At 50.0% G+C, this 16,782-nt stretch overlaps 2 protein-coding genes across 8 annotated transcripts in view; both read right to left on the bottom strand.

Moving 5' to 3' along the window:
* Nucleotides 1–637: 637 nt before the first annotated feature.
* On the bottom strand, nucleotides 638–13,264 carry SMARCD1 (SWI/SNF related BAF chromatin remodeling complex subunit D1). Of its 2 annotated transcripts, XR_014314333.1 has the most exons (15): nucleotides 13,084–13,264; nucleotides 12,239–12,426; nucleotides 11,911–11,953; nucleotides 11,694–11,816; nucleotides 11,118–11,240; nucleotides 9,768–9,884; nucleotides 8,168–8,269; nucleotides 7,719–7,880; nucleotides 7,530–7,627; nucleotides 5,811–5,946; nucleotides 4,160–4,282; nucleotides 2,484–2,585; nucleotides 1,725–2,358; nucleotides 1,375–1,475; nucleotides 638–1,222 (listed from the first exon to the last, which is right to left on the bottom strand). XR_014314333.1 is itself a non-coding variant. In XM_082741305.1 (13 exons), exons 1-13 carry the CDS (start codon nucleotides 13,258–13,260, stop codon nucleotides 2,305–2,307), a joined length of 1,548 nt encoding a protein of 515 aa, XP_082597431.1. In that variant the 5' UTR covers nucleotides 13,261–13,264; the 3' UTR covers nucleotides 638–2,304. The 2 variants fall into 2 exon arrangements, 1 of the variants encoding a protein (XP_082597431.1); XM_082741305.1 differs by having other exon boundaries at nucleotides 638–2,358.
* Nucleotides 13,265–14,214: 950 nt separating this feature from the next.
* ASIC1 (acid sensing ion channel subunit 1) overlaps nucleotides 14,215–16,782 on the bottom strand; it is a gene marked incomplete at its 5' end in the record, with an annotated part of 44,577 nt that continues 42,009 nt past the window's right edge. For all 6 annotated transcript variants that reach the window (XM_082741300.1, XM_082741295.1, XM_082741296.1 and 3 more), the window contains 3 exons: nucleotides 14,215–16,326; nucleotides 16,483–16,587; nucleotides 16,675–16,754. In XM_082741300.1, coding sequence (XP_082597426.1) covers nucleotides 16,222–16,326; nucleotides 16,483–16,587; nucleotides 16,675–16,754 — 290 coding nt within the window. In that variant the 3' untranslated portion in view covers nucleotides 14,215–16,221. The remainder of the gene's footprint in view (nucleotides 16,327–16,482; nucleotides 16,588–16,674; nucleotides 16,755–16,782) is intronic.

Here is a 16,782-nt window from a genome sequence, read left to right as displayed (position 1 = left end):
TCTGAGATCATGACCTGAGCCGAAGGCAGAGGTCCAACCCACTGAGCCACCCAGGCACCCCCAAATAAAATCTTTTAAAAAAAGAAAGAACTGAAATTGCTCAGGGTGATGGAAGTGGAACCTTAAGAGGATTGACAGGCAGAGGCACACAGATGTCTTCGGCTGTGCAGGCCCTCATAGAGGGGAACCCTGCAAGGAACTCGCCAACAGGTGGCTCAGGATGGGCAAGCCTAAGGAATTGCGGGAGCCCCCAGGCCGTGCTCTCAAGCCAGCCAGTGCCACAGGGAGCTCAAGATAAGGGGGACAATGGCAGTGCTACTGTCTTGTGGTACCTCCCTACTGAGAGCTGGGGGCTAGACTGTCAGATCCAGTGAGGAAGCCCAATAATCCCAACAGGACCTGGCCTGCTTGGACTACTGGGCTGACAGAACAAGCTCGAAGGTGAGAACTGGAGGTCCACAGGGTAGAAATCTTGTTTTCCACCATATCCATAGTGCTTAGCACCACAGCTGACACACAGCAGGTGCTCAATAAATAGTTATTTAAATAAAATGAAGAGACACCATGAGTGTGGCTAATGGTATCCGAGAAAGAGCCCAGGGAAGAGCTCTCCCTCAGTAGGTAGGGGGACCCATCCTTCAGAAGATTCTTTTATTAAAACTGGGTGACATCGGTAAGGGGACAGTACAAAAAAAATTTTGGTCCATGAAAAAAACATAATAATTCAGTTAATAAAAAGTTATCTTCAACAGGGACAGTGTAGGAGTGTTGAACTTCCTTCTCATGGTTCCAGCCCCAAGGACAGAGGTTGTCCAGTGTCTGTGGGGAGAACCTTTTAAGGGAGGGATGGGGTAATGGGAGGAGGGGAAAGATGGGGAGAAAATTCTGTCCCCGGTGTGGAAGAGGCGGGGCTATGGGGCTGGAGGATGTGCTCGCAGGAGCCTGAGGAGGGGGTGGGGAAGCAGGGGCTTTGTCAGTTCTGTGGGTTTAGAGCCCAGGTTGAACGGAATTCCCCCTCTGTGCCCAGCTGTCTCCCACCCTGCTATGTTGAATCTGCGAGCCTGGGATATGCTAACTTGGGGTGATACAACCTGGAAGAAGAATCTGAGGCTCTCCTGGAAAGATGCAAAACCATCTCAGTTCCAAGGGGCCAAGATCACAAGGTCCTGCTGCTACCTGAGGGGTCTGAAGCTTTGAGGGCAGGGGCTGGGGAGTCACAATCCTGTGAGGCAGGGAGAGGGAAGAGTCACAAACCCAACTCAGAGCTATTCGCCAGCCCTAGGCGCTTTCACTCCTCAGTGCCCTAGAAGTCACCAGTGGGTGTCAACTGGGCAGACAAGGGACAGGAAGACAGGGACGGCCCAGGGCTTTTACCCGTTTGATTTCAGGCCTGTTTCTCCGTGAAGGGATAGGGGAGGCAGGGCGGAGTGAATAAATGAGTCACGCCTCCAAGCAACACCAGGAAGGAACAGCGTCTGCCGGCAATGATAATACCCCAGGTTAGATCCCTGGGGCTCTGACCGGGAAAGGCAAGGCTCCCCCACCCAAATGCCCTGCGTTAGGACAGATCAATAGCAGGGAATCCTAAAAAGAGCAGCTACAGGGAGTGTGTGCTGGGAGGGAGCACTAGTTAAAGAACAAACTCCAATACTGATGTGGACCCCCTACAAGGGAGTAAGAGAAGCACTGAGACAGCAGGCCGATCCAGAGGGCTGTGGACTGACCTGGGGCTCAGTGGGGCCCAAGAACCAGGGTTCCTTTAGTGCTAGAGGGCAACAAGTAAAGGGAGAGTGTGCTCCAAACCTGTGGAGGGAAGGAAGGGAGGAAATTGGATTCTGTTATCTGGAGAGCCAAGATCAACTAGCTTATAGAGTGCCCCCAGGCCTGAGTCTCAGAGAAGGGGCTAAAGCTCCCAACTCCTGGGTCTCTGAAGGGCAGGATAAGTATAGCTGGTCCCCTTGAAGACCACCTGGCCTTAGGCCCAATCCAGTCAATGCACTGATTACCACTACAGGTTCTCTCTCTAACACTACCTAGAGGTCCTATGTAGACCAGAGGAGGGTAGAGGCACATGGGAACTTTGTGGGGCAAAGGGAAGCTGGGGGACAGGAAGGGATGGGGTGGGAGAAGAGGGTGACAAGTGTCTTGTGAGACAGAAATGTGAGACCCTCTTCATTCTGGTGTCCTCGAACCAACAGCATCCCCTGGAAGGCCCCAAGCAAGACCAAGGCAGGTGCTATGAGGCAGGCAGCTCAGGGCCCAAATACGAATCGGTGCAGCCCAATCAGGGCTGTGGGAGAGGCCCTATGTGTTTCGGATTCCCAGGGCCTGCTCTAATTCTTGTCGTCTCTGCTGCACCTAGAGAGCAAACAGTGGAGAGAGTAGAGGATGAGACAAACCTAAAGTTGGCATCTCCTACCACTGGCCCCCATCCGGAGTTCAGACCCTTGGCTTTTCATCAGTTTCCCACCCCAGGTGCCTACCTTGGAATAGAAGTATCGGCACACAGCCTCCTGAGCCCAAGGCTGGAAGTAAAACTCGGCTCGGCGCTCTTCCTCCGGGTTCCCTACCACATCGGTCATGGTCTGGGGGTATGAGAGGGGGAAGAGAGAGAACAGACTTGTCTCCCCACTTCACACCTGTTATGGATTGAACTGTATCCCCCCAAAAGTAGTCAAAATCCTAACCCCCAGGACCTAAGAATGCGATCTTACTTGGAAATAGAATCTCTGCGATGATCAAGTTAAGATAAGGTCATTAGGGTGGGCCCAATCCAACACAACTGGTACCCTTACAAAAAGGGGGAACTTGGACACAGAGACAGACATGCACAGAGGGAAGATGAGCGAAGACACTTGGAGAACACCATCTGCAAATCAAGGAATGTGTGAGGCTACCATAAGCTAGGAGAGAGGCCTGGAACAGATTCTCCCTCACAGCCCTCAGAAGGAACCAACCCTGCCAACACCCTAACTGTAGACTTCCAGCCTCCAGATAAAAATAAATTTTTGTGTAAGGCACTCAGTTTGTGGTACTTTACTACGGTGGCCCTCGCAAACTACTAACACACGACTGAAGCTACCCCCTGCTATCAACGAGTCCTTGATCCGTTCAGGGACCCTTTCTGGCACCCTGATCCCTTGCTCCTCTGCTCAGCCTCTGTAATTAGTCAGTCACCTTGCACAAGACAGGAGAACACCAGGGGCACGTTTCACTCATTCAATGCTCGCCCCTCACCTCCTTGCCTGAGCTTACAGTGCTCCCCTCTCTGAGAAACAGCTCAAATCCCAAATTCACCAGGGGGCATTCCCCAGCTGTTCCAGCCTCACCCATCTCCCTTCTCCCTTGAACGATCTCGGTGGTTAGCGGTGAGTCTGGATAACGTCCCACATGATTTACAACTTTTAAAATCAGATCAGTTCAGTTGGTTCCCTTCCCCTCAAAAGAAAATAATCTGGTCTGAAACAATCCTTTCTTTACTTTTGCTAATAACTTCCTTGCTCCGCCCCGCACTCCTGTCTATCAAAACCGTCATGCTGTACAACTCCTCAGAGTGCCTATTTACTAGAAGGGATGCTGCCCAATTCGTGAGTCATTAAATAAGACCAATTACATCTTCACATTTTAACTAACTAACTGCATAAATCTTCACAGCCTAGGGGCACCTGGGTGGCTCAGTGGGTTAAGCCACTGCCTTTGGCTCGGGTCAGGATCTTGGGGTCCTGGGATCCAACCCTGCATCGGGCTCTCTGCTCAGCAGGGAGTCTGCTCCCCGCCCCCCGTCTGCCTCTCTGCCTACTTGTGAGATATCTCTCTGTCAAATAAATAAATATATAAATAAATATCTTAAAAAAAAAAAAAAAATCTTCACAGCCTAGTCTCTCCAAACAGAATGCAGATCACTTTGAAAGCTGAGATCCAGTTTTGCTCTCTGCACCCACTACGATACAGTATACACAGTGATGCCTCCAACTACTAGAGAAACACTTGGCGGTTCCACCACCATTTCCCTACTTGATTGTAAAATGGACCCAAGAGCAGGATAAAGACAATCTGGTCTTCACCTCCCCCTCTGGCTCTTCTACCAGATGCTACAGAAATAAAGCAAATGTGTGCTTCACCGACCTAAGTCCCTATGCAACTTCCGTAGGTTCTTTACCTTGAGGTCCCGGCACTGGGACTGTAGCCAATCATTGATGAAACCCTGAGGGTCCCTGGCGAAGCTCAGCATGAATTCCCGCTGGGTCTTCAGCTGATTGATAGTTTCTATTGTCTCATGGATCTGAAAGGAAGAGAAAGAAAGTCCTCTAACATTTCGGACTGGGAAATGCGAAGTTACAGGGCAGACAGTATCTGCCATCTCCCTGTGCTGCCACTCCCAACCCAGGCCCAGACTGCTGCCCCAAGCCCCAACTGCTCTGGCACTCGGCATTCTCTGAGCAGGTCTGTGCACAGTGTCACACACCCCACGTGGTGAAGTTTTCCTTCTAGTTCCCACAATGTCCACTATAGGGGAAGCCACACGGTGAGTACTTAATCCACAGCACAAATAAAGGCAAAAACACTCGGAGGTAGGAGCAGTGGTAGAGACAGCTGTCTCAAAAGGTATGGCCTGGGGGTCTGTTCCTGGCCTTCTCTCATCATCCGTACTCTTCCGACAGCTTCCTTCACTGACAGATCTCCCGTTATCAATGACAGGTTCGTGAGTCCTCAGTCTAGAGACCAGTCCCTTTGCTAAACTCCAACCACTCTAGCTGTCTGACATCTCAAAGCATCTAAACTCTCCAAAACGAACTCCACAACCTCTCCGCCAATACTCACTTCTGCTCTCCTGCTGCCAATCTGGACGAACACTCTCATGCACCCGAGCTAAACCCCTGGGAGTCACAATGCTTCCTTCTTCCTTAAGCTGCTCCCCAACACCCACACCTGAACCGTATCCAGTCTCTTCCGTTCCACTTGGACACCTCTCAGATCTGTCTACTTCTCATCCTCACTGTCAGTACCACAGATTCTGACCTCTGCGCATCTCCCATGCGTTACTGCACTGACCTCCTAACTGGCTTCCTGCCTCCAGATCTGCCCCTCTTACAACTCGCTCTCTGCTTTCCGGCCAGCGATCATTCTAAATGCAAAGGGCATAACTGCCTCCAGGCTTTGGGACAAAAGAGAAACTAGTTTCCCTGTACTGAAGCGTCTTTATGGTTAGGCTCAGTCTCCCTATCAACCTCCCTTTTCCCCAAACTTCCCATCCCGAGCACCCTGAACAGCTCTAGTAAACAGCTTATACTTCTCGAACACACTTCTCTCTCATTTTTCAACTTTTACATACCCTGTTCCCTCTTTCTGGAAAGTCCTCTGCCTTCCACACCCCTTTCATTAACTCTCATTTTGTCCTTTAAGATTTAGTTGGGGCAGCAACTCTTTCAGGAAAGCCTTCCTGTTGTGTTCCTTTGAGTTTTCTGGCTTTACCTGCGTGGACTATGTCTAATCAGGGTAACAGCAGGAATAGCAGCAGTTACCATTTGTTTTCATGTGCCAGATATTGTGTCTTTACGTATACTGCCACACTGAATCCTCCTAACAACCTTATAAAAAAAAGCAACAGTCTCTATTTCACAGTTCAAAACTAAGGCTCAAAGCTCTTCAAAGTTACAGACATAATTCTAGCATCCAGCTCCAACCAGCATCTGTACAGGCATATACTAGATGTTAATACCTTCAGAACCAATGCTGAGAATCAAAAGACAGTCTATGAGCTGTGGCAGAGGGCTGCTGGCACCCAAGCTACCCAGGGCAGGGGCCCCTACCTTGTTGTCTAGAGTAGCAATCTCCTGCTGGCTGGCAGTAGATAGCAGGAAAGAATTCATCTGGGTCTTCAAAGTATCATCCACTTCCACATCGATGTCATAACAAGCAGTCTTCTTCTGATCATTTGGGTCAACACTGGGGAGGAAACCAGAGGGGCATGGTAAAGGGCTTATCCCCTAAGCCCTATTTACATAAGATCCAGAAGAAGGCCCGAGAATGAGGGTAAGGGGTTGACTGCCAGAAGCCACAAGAGAACTTTTGCACATTAACAGAAATTTCCTGTACCCTTCTTGCAATGGTAGCTACATGGTGTTACATTGGACAAAGTCTCAAAACTATACTTCAAGTGTGTGTGACCTACTATATATAACCCCCAACAAAACTACTGTTTATTTTTAAATCAATGGTAAAAATTCAAATGGTACAAAAGATATCCAGTGAAAATGAAGTTTCTCCCTTCCCAAATGAAAGTATTACTATAGTAGCTTACATATCTTTATCCTCGTTAAACTAAAATTGACCCTGAAAGTAAATCCAAATAAAACACAAACCATACAAAATAAGTAAAAAAAAAAAAAAAGGCTTAACTTTAAGCACAGAATACAGGAAACATCAGCTATTAATGATCCAACATATAAGTTGTAGGAGTTACTAGTGGCTGAGTGATGGTGCAGGATAGAAAGGAAAGCCTCTATCGGAATACAGAGGGAAAGAAAGCTGAGACTACAGCCAGCCACCTGCACTCTGAGGAGGAGGACGGGCATTCCTTCACTCTGTATCTAGTGAGACGCATTGCCCATCTATCTTCCGAACAAAACAGTGAAAGGAAATGAAGGAATTGTGGAGTCCCAGGTTGGAATGTTTTACCATCCACAGCGGAGATAGGAGCCCATCCATGCTGGTCTGGTAAATGTCTAACAACTGATTTTCCAAAAGAGGAGGTAAAAAGGCCAATCTGTAGCATGTGCTGATTTCTGTGGTTTAAATACTCCCAACGTGGTTGAGTTCAAGCTGCCAACATTATGTCACTGATCAAGGAGCTGCGATGAGATGTGCAGTAACTCATCCTAACACATTATGCCCCTTTGCTCTTCCCAAAGGCCTAGGTAGTTTTTCCGAGGAGGATTTTCCCAGTTAAGAAGATAGGCGAGAAGCCAAAGCCGTGCTCACCATCAGTGTGGCAGCAGCATCACAGAGGCAGCGCGCACCCCAAGCAGCAGGGGGCGCCCTCATGCTCCTTCTCTGGGAGAACTATAGCATCTCAGCAGTAAGCAGCCACAGCTGTTAACTTGTGTCTGTGAGCGCGTGGACTTTATTTCTATTTGTTTTGAGCAAAAGAGGTCCTTTTGGGGGCCCAGGGGGCCCCAAATGTTTTCATATAAATGAATGGTAATCGCTTTCTTGCTTTACGCCATTTTAGCTTGCAAAAGTCTTCACAGGAACTCTCTATTTTTGGATATCAGGGGAAATGGACTATTTCCATTACACATATAAACAGACAGAAGTAACCCACAAACACAAATACTAGTAAGATGTAATAAAATAATTAAGAAATAATGAGTTTTGGGGTATACATTACCCTTCTTTTCACTAAACTCTAAGTTTAAATAATTTAAATCACCATTATCTGACAATCTACCTCCTGATAATCGGACAACTGGCTGGTGAGAGCAGGGAGCAGCCCACTCTGGCACACCGCCTTGCCTACACCAACTTACCTGATGACATGATTGATGATGATGGGCTCTGGTGGCATGAGCAAGGCATGCAGCCGTTGAGGGATCTCTGAAAACTTCATCCGTTGAGACTCAAAGATCTGTGTGAAAGAGGAAAGGCAGCTAAGGTAGCATTTTGAGCACAACTAGTGCTCCACTGAACTCTGGCAAAAGCATGGGTCCTTTTCTTACCTGCTGGAGGTACTTGTCACAGATGACAAATTCCCGCTCATGAGGGTCCTGGAGCTTATGTGTCTTAATATATTGCCACAGTGCTTGAATGATCACTGGACGGGTCTGGGTGTGGATGCCCAAGAGCCGAGCCAGGCGAGGATCTAATTTAAACTGGGGAGGCTGTAGAGAACCAAAGAGGATGGGGATGAAGCTAGTGAGCTGGGTCTATATGCACCTTGGGGTGCTCTAGCATGGCCATCCATTCAACAAACATTAATGCACTGCTTTCTCTGGGGCCAAAAATAACACTAGGAGGAACTCAGAGATGACTACGCCCCTCTCCTTATATTTAGGGAGTTTATCGTCTAGTGACAAATTACCCACAACTAGACTTAAACCTCTGAGTATCAGGCTACTGATGGGAGGTGGCTGTGAAAGCTGGGTCCCATGACATCACCCCAGAATACCTGGTAGTCCAGCATCAGGAGGACGGTACACCGTACATTCACGTCTCCTGGCCGCTTCACCTGGAAGCCATCCGTCTCCTGGGTAGTGGCGGTCCTGTGCCACTACAGAGAGGAAGATGTCAGGGGGTGCTCTCCCAGAGGAAGAGCTGGGGTGGGAGGGAAGAGCGTCTGTAATGACTGAATATTCAACTTTGACTACTGAGGCTATTGGGGAAGAGCAACAGCATGAGACATTTCTAAACATTCCATAAAGCTCTGGGATTACTATATGCACATAAACAGATTAACCCTTGATTCCGTTTAGGGTCACATTTAAATCAGCCTAAATATTCCGGGGTAATTTTATCCACAAAATGGATAATATATATGTGCACAGGAAAACAGTATGGCTGCCATTACTTGAATACTTACTATGCTCAAGAGCCTTCTAAGACATTTACCTGGGATTATCTCATTTAATTCCCACAACATCCACATAAGATAGACACAATTAAACCTATTTTACAGATAAGCAAACTAATGCTTAGGAGAGTGGAGTGACTTGCCTAAGGTCAAACAACCACAAAGTGGTGGTGCTGTGATTTGAGCTCTGGCGTGTCTGATTCTAAAGCCCACGTTCTTAGCCACTATACTCTACTGCTATAAAGTCAAGTTAAATATATTTACAAATTTCTATTGATTCTATGACTTACTTCCCTTAATAGATGGTAAAGACCTTCCCATGTCTCTTAGTGGTTGAGGTTAAGGGGCTGCGGCTACACTGGCAAAGAAAGGAGCAGGTTAAGTTCACTCAGAGAGCTGGACTGTTGTTTTGACTGTACCCCAAAGAACACTGTCGCTAACATGGTCTTCAGAACACTGTATAACCAGGTTTTATAACAAAGGATTTCTGATGATGTGGGATGTGAATCTAAACAGAACAGGAACCAAAAGAAGTCCCAGATCTATCTATAGAGTAACCTTGCCAGAATTGAACCCTATTAGTTAACTCTCCTAATTACAGCACCTGCTATCAGGAAAAAGTATGAGTAAGGTGTGCATAACCACATCTCACCATTATTAATAAGCAAGATGCAGAGATGACCTGGAATGTTTAAGAGGCCTCCATTAGAATTTCTCTTAGGGCAGCAACCAGGATAATGACATTAAAAAGGTGGGACAAGTCAGACTGCAAGAGCTCTTGGATTCAGAAGCGCTTGGGTGGCTCAGTCGTTAAGCATCTGCCTTCAGCTCAGGTCATGATCCCTGGGTCCTGGGATCGAGCCCTGCTGTATCAGGCTCCCTGCTCAGCAGGAGGCCTGCTACTCCCTCTCATTCTCCCCTGCTTGTCTTCCCTCTCTCGCTGATCTCTCTGTTAAATGAATAAATAAAATCTTAAAATCTTAAAAAAAAAAAAAAAAAGAGAGCTCTTGGGTTCAAACAGTACCAGAACTAAACAGCTAGTGCCACCCAGAGGTCAATGTGCAAACTGCAAGGGTAGTACTGTATGGGGGTGGTGGGACCCTTTATACCTCCCCATCTCCCTAAACATTAAAGCTTGGCTCACAAGTCCATCATCCTCCAGTCATGGAGTCAAAGCCTACAGGAGAGAACTACTCACTTCCACCAGGTGGTTGTCTGGCCCATACAGGTCTTTGTCCAGTTCGATCACCAAGGACTTAAAAAAGGAAGAGAATTTCCTCTTTTGTTTGGTGGCATCATATTTGGACAAAGCTGACTAGAAGAGAGAGAGGAGGGATCATGTTAGAAAAGGCCAGAAGAAATTCAAGACAAAGTCCCATTAAAAAGGAACCCACAACAGAATGGGAAAAACCTCAAAAATGTCTTCTGGGGGTGCCTGGGTGGCTCAGTGGGTTAAAGCCTCTGCCTTCGGCTCAGGTCATGAACTCAGGGTCCTGGGATTGAGCCCCGCATCGGGCTCTCTGCTCAGTGGGGAGCCTGCTTTCCTTCCTCTCTCTGCCTGACTCTGCCTACTTGTGATCTCTGTCAAATAAATAAATAAAATCTTAAAAAAAAAAATGTCTTCTGAATCTTTCTCAGGAGATGACAAGGTCGGTGTCTGGGGTATTAAACCAATCAGGGTGGCCACAGAACCCTGAAGAAGCAGCCAGTTACATGTACAGGGTCACTGACTTACCCACTCTTACCCTTCCCTAAGGGAAATAAGGCAAGTTTAGTCAAACCATTGCCCGTAACAAAGCGAGTCTGAACAGACAAAAGTCTGACTCTAGAGGGGAAATGAATCACAGGCAATAAGCAGCCAGAACAAAAACAGCTTTATTTGGATGGAATGACACCACCAGCAGATGGACTGGACCTATATAGAGAAGGAAGCTCTGATATGGAGCCCCAGTTCTCCTGCAAAAATGTATTCAAATTAGTTTGCTTATGAACAGCTAAAAATAGAGAGTATAAGGAATGGCAGGTGAGCTTCTGGGGTATGAAATTTGGGGACTAACATCTATCAGCAGATGTTCCCCATGAAGCAAAGAGAACGACCCCTCTTAAACTGTGAGAGGTCTCCAGTGAAAGCTGGGAAGGTGGAGATACCACAGTGGGAATCAAGGACCTCAAAGACTCAAAGAGAAAAGCATGTCTTCAAGTGCTAAGTGCAAACTCACTTGATTTTAAAGAAACAAAAACCAAAAACTGAATAATCTGCAGATGCTAAGTCCAAGGGCCAGCGCCATCAGGAGGAAGGTAAACAACAAATCAAATCCCAGAACAATAAGGTTCTCGATATGATACCACAGCAAGGGCCAAGCTGTGGGAGCCAGATACAAAGAACCATTGTCTTTTAGTGCAGGGAACACAGTGACCCTCTCCCTGCTGTTCCCAACAGGAGCTATGAGCACCAGTCAGGCTTCCTGCCAACCAGACAACACTGCTTGCTCCGGGCAGCTCGGCAGCTCCCACCCTAGCCGTCAACCACAGTGGACTTTGAACTCACATCCTCCAAGAGCCGTCCTTCTACCCGAAGTTCCCAGGAAGCCACTGTCCCTTCCCCATCCTCGGCATCTGACTTAGCCGGATTGAAAGTGTTAGAAATGAAAATTCGCAACTTCCGTTTTTGCTGAGGAAAGCAGAAACAGGATTGATGGTGGTTTGATACTGAAGATATGAATTTCCCTAATCCCCCAAATTACTCCTAAAAGACTGGCTTACTATCTACCCAGTCCCTGGGGTGGGTGAATAGAGTCCATCTAGAATATAGGCCACTGGCCTGAGTGCAAGTGCATACACAAGGACACCAAACAGACAAAGTCACACAAGGTGCCAGGTTCCCAAGGTAGCAGAGCAGTTATGGCAAAAACACGGACAGGGTATATTTCTGGTGCGAGAGATACCAAACGCCCCTCCCCCTTTGCTGTTCAGTTCTAATGTAATTTTCAGTTCGTAGGCGGAAGGGAGATGTAATTTAAATGCCAAAGAGAGCTATGCTGCGCCTTTGATTTCTCATCCTAAGCCTACTGAAGGTTCCGGAGTCCTCGCCTTTGGCTCTCTGCCTAGCACACTTCTGCATTACCTTGATGGGACGTTTCAAGGCCTCCTGGATATCTAGCCGTTTCCTCATGATAGTCTGGTCCAGCTTCCTTTCAAAAGCCAAGAGATCCATATATGCCTGGGATTCTGGTACCAGTTCACGAATCTTGGGAACAAAAAGATACCACTGGGATCTAGAGCTGACCACTTCTATTTTCAATTTCAGCACATCCTCAAGAAGACCTATAGCCTGGACTCACCCTTTGAGGTAGAATTTTGTCAGCCATCTTCTTTTTCTTTGCACTGTTTGGAATAAATACTGTTATCAGGTTGGGATGGAACTAGCCAGAACATGAAGACAGACTGGTCAGCACCTCCGTTTATAGGAAAATGAAGGGACTGCAAAGCATCTCTCAAATCAAAGACACTCCGCCCACCCCCACCCCCACCCATGCGAGGCATTCTGAAGAATGAGCACCCATCTGCTGACACAGCACCACCACTTCTGGGTTCAGGTTCTCCCATCACCTGTGTCCTCATGGGCTGCCTCCCTCCTTCCCTCCCTCCCGCGCCCCAGGGTCATCTTACTTGTGGTTTCGATTTTGGACCGCCTGCTGCTGGACCTGCTGTATCTGCTGAGGTGCAGGTCTCTTGCGGGACTGGTCCATCCCTGACTGGGCCAGGCCAGGTCGGACTGAGGGGTTCCCCCCATAGCCAGGGGGTCCCATGGAAGGTCCCTGAGGTGTCATTCGGCTGCCTGGCAGCATACCTGGTCTCTATAGAGAGGAGAGGACCCAGAGATGTCATGGCTTCCCTACTGACCCCACCAAGAAAAAGTGGGAGATGCCTGAGTTCTTTGAATGAACAAAGCCCGGGGTGGGGTGGAGCACAATGGGAGGAGAGCCCTCTGTCTCTGAAATCCAGGTAACTGAAGCTTGCTGTACTCCAGGTACAATTCCACAGGAGAATATAGCCCCAAAGCTAACAGACAGCCAGATTACACTCAAATGCTCCCAAGTCTATTTTGTATCTGACACATTAGCCATCTTCTTTAAGTCCCACATTTACTCAGATGGTACTGCCGGCTACTGGCTCCTTAGAAGCTGACCTCAATTTGCTAGCTACACCTATGTTCCTCCGGGTATTGGAGCTGCCCCAGCCCTTTTGCATTCCGGTCCTCACATGCCCACCTTTGGCCCCACTTCACCCACGTTGTTTCGTACCCTGACTCCCCAACGGAAACAATGCTCCCAGGAGCAGGTGGGGATGCTAACGCCGCCCTTCCCTTCCTCCGCACTGCCTCCCCTCACCCCCACTCAGGGCCCGAATCCCTCCCGAGAGAGTCCCTCCTACTTCTCCCCCACCCCTGTCACTCCCAGGTCCCCGCTCGGCCCCGCCCCCGGCCCGCGCGCCCCTCCTCCTGCCCCACTCACCGGATAGGCCGCTCCGGGCATCGGGGAGCGGTACAGCCCTTGACCCGGCGCCGGGCCCATTCTCACGGGAGGCCCCGGAGTCCCGCCCGGACCCAGGGCAGCCGCAGCGCCCGCCCCTCCTGAGGCTCCGGCGCCGCCGCTCGGAGCCACAGACTGGAAACCCGCCCGGGCCGCCATCTTCCCCGGAGCCGCGGCTGCAGCTGCACAAAGAACCGGAACCGGAACTCCCCCCGCCCCCCGCGCGCCCCCCGCGCGCCTGTCTGTCCGCCCGGCCGGCCGGCCGGCACGGGAGGCTCCGGGCAGCGAGACTGTGGGCTAGAGGGGTGGGGGAGACTAGCGGAAAAGGCGTGCTGACCACTCCCTCCCGTATTCGCGGTCCGGGAGGGAAGACCATAGAGAAGAACTCTGGGATAGAGAGGCTCTGTGAGCGGGCGCCCCCAGGCCGACGGGAGGAAGACAAGGCCCTGGAAAGGGGGACCACACCTCAGCCTCAGCGCTCTGATGACGGAGGTGATGGAATAACTGCTTCATGCAGGCACAGGAGATTTAACTTTCCAAAGTACTTTGTTTTTCGTTTCCTTCTCTTACTGCTGTAAGCCTGTGGGGCTGAAGAGGAGAATGCACTGTTTATTCCATTTTACAAACCGGAAAGCTGATCTTAGTGAATGACTTGGCAAAGATCAACCTCAAGTTAGCAGTAGAGTCAAAGCCCAGAATCCAGATCTTCAAGCTCAGAGCCCAGGGCTCATTCCACAGATGCAGTGCCTCAGTAACTACGCCAAACCAGAATTTGAACCCAGCTTTGTCTCTGACCTCTAAAACCTAACCTGTTTCCAGATTTTATTTTGGATTTTGACCCCGTCCCCTCTCCAAAGAATCCTTTGTACTAGGACTTCTCTTTGGGACTTCTCTTGCTTTTGACCTCTCCCTCTTTCCCCGCCCATTGGTTGAAACCATTCCTGGTGCGGGGGCCAGTCCGCCCCACCCTAGGAGGACCAGAGTCTCCATGCTCAAGCCTCCTCACTTCTCCCTGACTGTTTGGCCCCAAGCTCAGCTCAACTCTAGGCACTTCGTGGGAAGGCCTAAACACTATTAAGCTCTATTTAAGTAAGAGAAAAACGACACTGAAGAGATGGTTGAAACCCAGTTTATTAGACCAGAGGCATGCGTCACCCATCGCCCTGCCTGCTGTTCCCCATCTGGCGCACATCCATTGGCCTTGCTCCTGCTTCCCTCTGGAAAGGTCTGATCTCCAAGAAACTTCTAGGAACCAAGAGTTCCCAGAAATCCCATAGTCTTACTCTCCAGCTCCAGGCCAATGCACAGCTGACCTGCAGAAGTCCTGTTCTGGGGTTGGAGACCAAGAGACAGTTGGGCAGAGAAGGCCTGGGAAGGGGTAGGGCTCTGGCCTAGGAGGAGTGCCTGGGTGAGGGGGCATGGCAGGCCCTCTAGCTCATTCATTTCTCATTAAGATAGGAAGAGAGGGACAGAACAGCAAAGCTTTCAACTACCCTTCTAGGCCTTTACCATTACCAAACTGTACCTCACCAGAAAATATAAGTGGTGGTCTTGGGTATCAGTGGAGGAAAGGAGGCTTGGCACCCATTAGAAAGGAAAGGTCAGTGACTGAGGACCTCAACTTCTGCTTGTCAGCACCCCACTGTTCCAGCTACAAGAGTCACCAATCCACCACTCCCCTGTCTCTGATACCCTTGTTTTAGTGTGTAGAGCAGATCTCCATTCCCTGGTTGGGGGCTCTGTCTGTAGCTACCCCTTCCCTGGGGAGGCCATAGTCAGCCAGGCAAAGAGCACTGGGATGGTTGAATAGGGAGGGAATGTTAAGGCTACAGGGACAGCATAGGGGGCCCGGGATTGGCGGGAGACGGTGAGGCCAGAAAGAGGCAGAGCTTGTGATTCACAGCTTCCTTTATGTCGCCACCGAGACAGTGCGAAGGTTACAATGCGCGTGTCGTCTCCTTGTGCTTCTCAGAGGGATGTGTGTACACAGTACAGACACCAGGGGAGAGAGTCCAACTCTTTATACAGGCGAAGGCATTCAGAGACCAGGGAGGGAGTAGAAACACAGAAAGGGGAACTTTGGTGGGAGGATGGTTCTTAGAGACAAGAGGGGATGGGGTAGAGACAGACAGAGTTAGGGGAAAGTATATACAGAGATATAGCAATATAGAGTCTGTATCATATAGAAATAGAAAATGCAGATGAGGTTGTTGAGAGAAGCAAATGAAGTTGGGGAAGAGGACTTGGGAGAGTTCCATAAGAAAATTTATGGATGTGGCCCTCTGCAGGGGCCCCTGGGAGAGGGACCAGTGAGGTTAGGCACCAGTGCCCCTCTCCGTGAGCTGGAAGCCAACCAGCTAGATCTTTCATGGGATGGTAGAGGAGTGCTACCTCTTGGGATTTCTTTCCAGCAGTTCAGGGTTGGGAGTGAACTTAAAGGTATCAGGATGTGGCCTACAGCACCAGGGCCACATCTTCTCCCCATCATCCACTACTTCAGGGGATCCCCCACCCTCAACTCCCCAGAGACTTCACATGTAAGGGGGGGGGGATGGAGCTTAGGATCTTAGTTCCCTCCCGGAGACTTGGGGTTGGGGGGGGTCACTGGGCTGAGAGGGTCTCTTAAGGCTGGGGAAGCCCCCCCACTAGCCCTCCCCTTCAAGGTACATTCTCTGGTTTGGGGCCAAATTCCAGACCCCAAGGATCTCCTCCACCCCCCACTTGGAGGGGCTTTGGTGACTGGTGGCAGCAGAATGTAGGTGGACACTCAGATGACAGATAGCCAGACAGACAGAATTTAGGCTGGGAGCTGGGGGAGGCAGCATGGAGCAGAGAGGGGCAGCCTGAGGTCACCTGCCCCATTCTCTCTTTTTAGTTTAGTTTAGTTTTTTTAGATTAGTTTCAGTAAAAATAAAAAGAATGGGATAGAGGCAGGGAGAGGACTCTATGGTCAAGATTCCTTCCTCACCACAGACAAGAGGAAAGGACTGCCCAGGAGTGGGGTTCTACCTTGGGAGGGGGAGTGAGTCCCCAGGGCAGATTTTGGAGGGGCATGGCCCAGGGCCCCCTTACTGTCCTAGCCCTCCCCACCTAGGCCTTTGGTACGGTGGCCTGCGGGGCTCAGCAGGTAAAGTCCTCAAAAGTGCCTCGGGCCGGATGGTGAGGTAGGATGTTGGCAGCGTAGGTCATCCCAGCGGGGTGGCCCCGGAGGCTCTCACACGGGTTCTAGGGGACAGGCACAGGACAGGGACTGATTATCAGAAAAGCCACAGGTGGTCCTGGGGCGTGGGGGAGGCAGAGGAGAAAAGGTGGCAAGGGTGGGGGGACCTGGGGTGGGGGGAAAGGGCGGGGCTGGAGGGCACCTCTGTCTTGCTCCCTCACATGTCTTTTGACGTCATCCAGGCTAAGGGCCACGCCCTTGTCGGCGCTGCTCCTTTTGGCCTCCTTCTGGCACTTTCCTCTTCTGCACAGCTTGTGCTTAATGACCTGGGACGGAGGCGGGGCGGTGAGTGGTGCGACTGGCTGGAACCCCGCCCCTACTGTGACCCCACCCAAAGCCCCGCCCCTGCTTACCTCATAGGCGTAGTCAAAGAGCTCCAGTACCGTGAGGATGCTGGCCCCAATGAACAGCCCCATCTGGCCCCCGATGTCACCTGTGGGGGTGGGGAGGCGGAGGGCGGA

This window comes from Mustela nivalis, assembly GCF_964662115.1.
Source record: "Mustela nivalis genome assembly, chromosome: 7".
NCBI lineage: Eukaryota > Metazoa > Chordata > Mammalia > Carnivora > Mustelidae > Mustela > Mustela nivalis.
This window is presented reverse-complemented; position numbering and strand designations above follow the sequence as displayed.